General features: G+C 42.9%; 1 protein-coding gene across 1 annotated transcript; it reads right to left on the bottom strand.

The window, feature by feature from the left end:
* Nucleotides 1–1,893: 1,893 nt before the first annotated feature.
* On the bottom strand, nucleotides 1,894–6,713 carry HEB2 (condensin-2 complex subunit H2-like protein). The gene is made up of 11 exons (XM_086823439.1): nucleotides 5,900–6,713; nucleotides 5,312–5,411; nucleotides 5,114–5,214; nucleotides 4,887–5,029; nucleotides 4,313–4,799; nucleotides 4,076–4,230; nucleotides 3,769–3,957; nucleotides 3,550–3,645; nucleotides 2,979–3,080; nucleotides 2,719–2,892; nucleotides 1,894–2,616 (listed from the first exon to the last, which is right to left on the bottom strand). The coding sequence occupies exons 1-11, from the start codon at nucleotides 6,066–6,068 to the stop codon at nucleotides 2,170–2,172; spliced, it is 2,163 nt and encodes a 720-aa protein (XP_086679565.1). The 5' UTR covers nucleotides 6,069–6,713; the 3' UTR covers nucleotides 1,894–2,169.
* Between the last annotated feature and the right edge of the window lie 1,260 nt (nucleotides 6,714–7,973).

Genomic DNA, 7,973 nt, shown 5'->3' with positions numbered 1-7,973 from the left:
CTTCGTGATCTAGAATGATTGTTAAAGTTCGTTGGAACTAATTTTGAACCCAAAAGATGAAATTTTTTCAACATGATTTTCTTAGGAAATTTATGGCTAGGAGATAGACATGACTGTGGAAAACTCTAGTTTTTCATGTCAAAATGTTTTTATATGTTGGGTTCAATTTCACTTTTAGTGAACTTTAACAATCAATCTCTATCATTTAATCACCTTCTCAGTCTCTATCGTTTAATTACCTTCTCAATCCCAATAAATGAAATGTTTTCCACGTGATTCACTCTTAGTGGACTTTAACAATCAAGCTCTCTCACATTTAATTACCTTAGCAATCCAAACATATGAAATCATCTTAGCGTAATTTTCACAGCCTGAATATCTAAGAGTCGCGTGTGAATAACTTAAGATAGTCATGGCCATGAAAAACTTTGAAACACATTCACAAGAGCTTACCTTCTCGAGCTACACTGTCGAGGATATCTTTCCAATGGTCGATCTCAAGGACACAGCTTGAAGAGCTCCACACCTCCATGGTTAGTAGTGTTCATCCACAATTCTCGCAGGCATTATCGTTGTCACAATGGACCACAGATCCAATGGTCGATCTCAAGGACACAGCTTCAAGAGCTCCACACCTCCATGGTTAGTAGTGTTCATCCACAATTCTCGCAAGCATTATCGTTGTCACAATGGACCACAGATCCTCATCACTCTCACCTCAAATCATCTTACACACTCGTCACTACCATATATTAGAGAAGATAATTAGCAAGAGAGTTAACAAGAGTAAGACTATTGCACAATGAAAGACTATTCTAGCTTGTGCTACACTCTTTTAGATTGAGATATTTACATATACTTAAACTGTGGTTAACCGAATGCCCAAGGCTCATAAGTGGCATATTGCTCACACAATGACTAATCTCACAATACATGCATGAAGTACATTCACAAAGAATCTATTTTAGCTTGTTGCCACACGCTTTTGGAGTGAGATGGCCATAAAAATTTGATTGAATCATTTTCGAACGATCGTCCAAGTTGTAAATTTAAATACCGTTGCTTCACAAATTGATCATACGTGCTTTTGGTGTCTCCGTCTTTGCTACTTAATATAAAATTATAGTGGTAACTTCTATTAACCCCAAAATGGGTTAACATCACTTAGCGCTCATAGACAAAGAGAGAGAGAGAGAGAGAGAGAGAGAGAGAGAGAGAGAGGTCTTGAAACAAGTAAGAACACAATTATCAAACATGTTAAAGGAGTATTTAAAAAAGATTAATTACAAAATATAAGAGACTAACCCCCCCCCCAAGGCTCAAAATCTTGCAAGCTTTGTTTGAATGCATGCAAATAGAAAGCATATGGATGAATGCATGCAAATAGAAAGCATAAGGATGAATGCATGCAAATAAAAAGGATATGAGAGGTCATCATTTTATTGCCTTAAATAGAGATATATAGAGGCATCTTTTCATTGACTTTTTCAAGCATTAATCATTACATACTAAAATGAAACCTTAAAAAAACACTCACATAACATATTTATTGGAAATGCAAAATAAAAAAAAATGGTACCATATTTTGATTGCTTCTTTTCAAGTGTTGCATTGCAAGAGAGGGCACTAAAAGAAATGCTATTTTAGGCTTGTACCTACTACTTCAGTTTTCGCCCTCTTTTATATGCACAAATAGTGAGTGAGAGACAGAAAGAGAAAAGAAACCCCAAGAGCCCAAAAAACCTAAAAGTGAAGTAACCCTATGCAGAGAGAGAGAGAGAGAGGAAATGCTTAGACCTTAGGTTAATACAGTGGCAGAATCTCATTTGTTTATTGAGAACCCAACAAGGCATGAAAGACGGATCAAATACAAAGCATACAAATTGCAACGATGAGAAGCATGAACAAGAGCCAACCTTCTATTTACTGCTGTCAGCAAAGCTCAACATGAGAGGCAGTCCATGTAAGAAGCTTTCAAAAGAGGCCATGATGTCAGCGCCAGTCAGTTTCCTGGTTAGCTATCATCATCTCCATTGCAGCCCACTCTAGAGAAAGGGAGCCTTGCTAGAGATGGTGACCTTAAGATTGTGGAACTAAGGTCAATAATTAGTCCTGATGGCGCACACCCATGATATACACAGCATAAATAAACTTCATGGCTATGATTACTCAGCCTGCCAGCCGAACTTGAACAGATTTGAGGGACTGCCTTCGGCGCCTCTTACCTTCTGGAGTAGTAGTAGACTTTGGACTGATCAAGTATTCGTTGATGTCGCCCACCACCTCTCTCTCTACCTCCCTTCGCCCAATGCCACTTCCTGCCAGGCGCTTGCTCTTGCCAGATGATAGAAAGCGGCTGGGTTGGCCACCAAAGCCAACAAAGCTGCCCACGTTCTCGCCCTCGACTTCCAACACAGAAGCTTGCAAGAGCACCCCCTTCCCTTTCTTCCTGGCTGAGCTCTTCACAGGCCTGCTGGAAGGTGCCCTGTAGTGCAGCATCTCCTCATGCCGCCTCCTACAGCTGAGGAGCTTCACTACAAATGGTTTTTCTGCTGTAAAGCATTCGGGCACGCCCGCTGCACTGCCCTTCTCAAGTGAAACATTGCCATTGTTTACCTGGGAGAAAACAGACAAAAACCGTCTCAAAAAATTGGAGCTTCAGTGATTCCACCTGGAAAAGCTGCATTAGTGAGGCAAATAGGAACATGGGACATTTACCAGCTGCAAGACTGCAGCAAAAGTCCTTGCAACTTCATGCTTCTCAAGCCCTGCCACTATGTATGTAAAGGGTTTCTGCACATCACTTGCATCCACCTCATCATCATGGCATGAGGACAGTTTCTCTAGTACTCTCTCACCGTAAGCATGTATGTCAAACGGAGGGAGAGCATCCTGCATACAAAAAGCATCAAACTGTGCCCAAAAAGCCCAAGGCATCTATCTATGCTTGCCTTACCCATATGCTAAGCCTGACCTACCTGTATTGCAAGGTTTTTCTCAATTTTGTGCTTCCAGCTGGTAACTCTGTTGGCAAGTTCCATGCGCACTTCAGGCTCTGCGTGTTTCTTCAAGATGGCATCCTGTAAATAGAATGAAATCCGAGTTCATCAGAAAACCAGAACCAGAGTGACAAGCTTTGCAATCCACCAATAAGATCTTGCAGAAAATAGGGTGAGAGATTTGCATTCTGAGTTCCGCCATGCACGGGAGGTTTGGGAGGACGGGCTGGCTGGGCAGCTGGACAGCAGGGTTGGTAACGCAAGCATGAATGAATGTTGGAGGATCTTGAGTCTACAACTTTTAGTGCCTTCAACTAGCTTAAACACTAGGGACACCGTGAGTAGATACAAGGTAGTCTTACACCTGAGGAAGAGCCTTGTAGTGGCTGTCCAAACTGAATTCGTCATCTTGACCTTCCATGGCCTCTAGCTGAGCTAAGCATATCTAGTTAAAGCTTAAAATCTTCTGGAGTCGAAGAAAGGATGTACAGACATGGAAATAAGACACGCACGTTTTGGATACTACTTAAAACATTGCAAGCTGTGTTACCAAGTGTGCCTGGCAGAGATCCTCCAGGCATGATCCTTCACCAACTCCTTTCTCAGCCATATTGAGAATGTTGTGTTCCATGTCATGGCTGTTTTGCTGCCAAAAGTGTGCATGCAATGCAAACAATAGTTAGTATTAATCACAGGTCACATTCAAGGCTTAAACCAACAAGGAACAAGTAATGGTGGAATCCATGAGTTTGAACATGTGTATTTCTACCTGACTGGGATCTTGTGATCCATAATCCTCCAGGAAGTCTGGCTCATAGACATCTGCTGGCTCATCAGCACCCTCAAATCTACCATCATCGGAGCCAGACTCTTCACTGTCACTACCCTTGTCAGATTTGTCAGAACTCCAGTCAGCATTGACTACTGATGATCCTTTAGCAATGAAGGAGCTCCTTAGCTGATGATATCATGTCAAGAAGAAAGGAAGGAGGGCTGAGATGTCAGCAATCGCAATGAAGGCAGGTTAATCACAACAGGAGTATAAACAAACACAGACAAGCTAGGCATTATCGAACCTTTTCATAAGGAGGCGGCTCTTCTGACTGCTTTGAACGCCATGCCTCCCTCTCCAGACATTCCAAGGTTTGCCAAACCTTTCCCAATTCGGAAACCGCTGGCTCCAACACTGACTCACAAGCCTTTTTTACTCTCCTCCTCCTACTGGGCCTGCCTGCCACACAAAAACAGCCGACTTTGAAAAGCCTAAAACCTAAAACAGCAAAACAGAGCACCTTTCAAGCTAATATATTTACCCCGTTTATATGGAACCACTGGTAATGTTCCAGGTTCGTGTGGGTTCAAGGGTGCCCAAGGGTCTATCGCATCTTCTTGTTCATCACCTTCATTGTCTCTGCTCAAATTGTGCCCACCTCTATCATCAGCTTCCTTTTGAACAGCAGCATCATTGTTATCCTTCCCAACTCTATCATTGAGTTCTTCACCCCATGTTGCCCCCTCTCCATTCTCATCATGCCAATCATTCACCCCATCATCAAAAGTGGGCAAATCAGCAAGTCCAGGACTTCCCTGGACACTGCAATTCCTCTGAGAGGTCCCGAGAACATCAGCGTTTGGTGTAGCAGCACTGCTCCTGGGAGTTCGGCGGCATGCTGAATTTGGAGGGTGAGGTGGGGTTCCTTTTGCTTTTGCCCTTTCATTGGCCTTCCAATATTCATCAACAAACTTAGCATCACAAGGATCTAAAAGCAAGAAGTCTCTATGAAGACTACTGGTAGATATCTGCAAAACAGATCATAGGTTGACATATCTCGAGCACTGTGCACTTCAAATAATACAGAAGAGGATTACCTTTTCTAACTGCTATACCTGATATGAAGCTAACTCTCCAGCATCTCCAGAGATATTGAGGTTGTCTCCCTCAACAATGAGTAAGCATGCAGGAGGTTTTACAGCTGGTGTAATTGAGCAAGATCCATTCTCCTCGTCTATAATGTCAATGTTTGCTTCTTCTGCAAAGACACAAGCAAGGTGTGATGCCTGGGCAGTACTCACAACTGACATAAACCCTCAATAGCTTTGGCATTTTATCTTACCTGGGACATCATCAAGGTTCAAAAAATCTTCCTCCTGATCTTCAACAATGTCTGTATCTTTCCCATTGGCTTGTATAGAAGTGTTTTCCTGCTGGACTTGTCTGCGCAAGTGAGTTGTTATTATACAGCAGCACCCTTGACGATACCAAAAGAGAAGGAAGTATATGCACCGTAAGAATCAGAGAGGCCAAAACTTACTTTTTGTGGGCAATGAAATCCAATGCCTGCAACACCAGGGCATAGAGGTATTCTACCTTCCGGCTGTAAATTTGAATCGAACCCTGTATCAAGAGGGCAGCTGCAGCCCATGCAGATATGTTAAAATCATGGGCATATTGCATTATAGTGCGGTAAAAAAGTCTCTTTGAGCACTAAGCATTCCTGCCAACTTTTGTAAGGTTGTGGGCACCGATACAAGGTAAATGGTTGTCAGCACTGATATATTTCTCTGCAACCAGGTGACACATCTACAAAGGTTCCTCGTAGATTTGAACAAAAACCTTGTAGATATATAATATGGATGGTTGTACGAGGGTGGTCACGGGCTACAGATGGGTGCACATGCTCGGCCGGAAATATTGTGTAACTAGCCTGATTGTCGGCAGTATAAGGAAACAGTTATGGGCACCCCGCGATTGTCCGACCGTCTAGGGGCTGCAGAGATGCATTTGGATGATGTAGATGGTGGTATCGATAATATGGGTCCACACGCTGTAATTGTACCATGCATCTTTATGTAGTCTGAGAAGACAAAAGGGCGACAAAGGAGCCAGGGTAAGGATTTACCTTCTGCAAAGTTGCAGGAAATATGGCCTTCATCATCAGGGGTTGAAGCCAAGGAGAGCCCCGTCAGATAGCTTTCCAGCTCCCGTGCCACATCCACGGCCCAGTTTGCTGCCAAGTCCCGATTTGGCTGCAGCAGATGAACGTACCGAGGCTCATCCTCCTTCTCCATATGATCCTGTGAATTTTCCCTACTGGCAGAGAACTTCAAGCCGCGAACCCTTTCCCATCCATATCCGAGATCCACACAAGAGCAGCAGGCCTATCTGAAACCTTAATTTTTGCTGAACCTTTCCTATAGCAGATTTCTGCAAACGCTAACTCGCCATCGACTTTCCGACACCAAGCGGTCGCGCTAATTTGTCATCGGCAGGAAATCCACAGTTGTTCGCAGACGCTGAATTGTCATAGATCTTTCAACCGAGAAATCAACGCGGAAACCTAATTTCCAACCATTCTCAAGTGATAAAGTTCGCACGAACCCTAGATTGACAGGTTCGAGACAACCCTAATTTGCCTGCGGAAAGACCAGCACATTGAAACCACTCTGCATCTGCTTGTTTTTGGCTGACACCGGGTGGGGATGCCCAAGTCTGCTACACTCTGCCTTCCATTTCGAGTTCTCTCAGGCAAAAATTCAAACGGCTACTTCCCGCTCACACCAACAGCAAGGCCCCTGCGGTGTTTACACATCTTCCCTCCCAAAAATTGTACCTGCTGGGACGCGAGTTCGAATCTAGCTCACAACACCACCGTGTCTCTCACGAGATGCCTAGTCAATAAATCACATATTAAAAAAATAAGGCTTTCTCCACATGCTTAAGTGCTCACATCGCACAAGCTTCTATATGAGGACACAAGCAAGATGGGCTTGTGCTGACAAACCTATTATTTTTTGTACACGTTGGTGATGATTGACCATGACAAAGATAAGGTCTAAACGAGTGGCCCAGACTCTCCTTTCTGCACGTTGATTGCTTTTCACTCTCGCTCTTTTTTATTTTTCCCTTTTAAAACAAAATAAAAACACTTTGTTTATACTATTTCTACTCTCTCTCTCTTCCCCCCTCTTTTTCTCTCTCTTCCTTCTCTTCTCTTTTTTCCCTTTAAAAAACGCTCGTTAATAAAACAAAATCTTTTTTAAAAATCAATCTCTCTCTCTCTCTCTCTCTCTCTCTCTATATATATATATATATATATATATAACTCTCTATCTCTCTCTCTATATATCTATATATAACTCTCTCTCTCAAACTCTCTGTAACTCTCTCTACCTCACTCTCACTTACACTCTCTATCTCACTCTCACTCTCACTCTCTCTCTCTCTTTAACTCTCTCTCAATCTCTCTAACTGTTTCTATCTCTTAAATTGGTCAGCTCCCTCTAAAACACTCTCTCTCTCTCTCTCTCTCTCTCTCTCTCTCTCTCTCTCTCTCTCTCTCTCTCTCTCTCTCTAACGCACTTTCTTTACCTTTGTCTAACTCTCTCTCTTTTGAATTCTATGCAACTCTCTTTCTATCTCACTCTCACTCACTCTCTATCTCTCTTTAACTCTCTTACTCTCTCTACCTCTCTGTATTTCTCTTAAACTGGCCAACTCTCTATAACACACACACTCTCTCTCTATCTCTCTTTATTTTTCTTAAACTGGCTAGCTCTCTCTCTCTCTCTCTCTCTCTCTCTCTCTCTCTCTCTCTCTCTCTCTCTAAGTCTCTTAAGCTCTCTTACTCTCTCTATTTCTCTTAAGCTGGCCAACTCTCACTCTCTCTTTCTCTCCCTTATAAGTCTCTCTCTAACTCTCTCAAGCTCTCTTACTCTCTCTATTTCTCTCTCGACCTGGCCAACTCTCTCTAATTGTCTCTATTTCTCTTGACTTGGCCTACTCTCTCTCTCTCTCTCTCTCTCTCTCTCTCTCTCTCTCTCTCTCTCTCTCTCTCTCTCTCTCTCTCTCTCTACACCCAAGTTTAAGTCCCACCGTTGGTCATATATGCCCTTGTGCTACATTCTACCGATGTTAATACCTCTCTCTCTCTCTCTCTCTCTCTCTCTCTCTCTCTCTCTCTCTCTCTCTCTCTT

Source organism: Cibotium barometz, chromosome 29, assembly GCF_041138505.1.
Source record: "Cibotium barometz isolate CiBa-2024 chromosome 29, ASM4113850v1, whole genome shotgun sequence".
In the NCBI taxonomy this organism is placed as follows: domain Eukaryota; kingdom Viridiplantae; phylum Streptophyta; class Polypodiopsida; order Cyatheales; family Cibotiaceae; genus Cibotium; species Cibotium barometz.
This window is presented reverse-complemented; position numbering and strand designations above follow the sequence as displayed.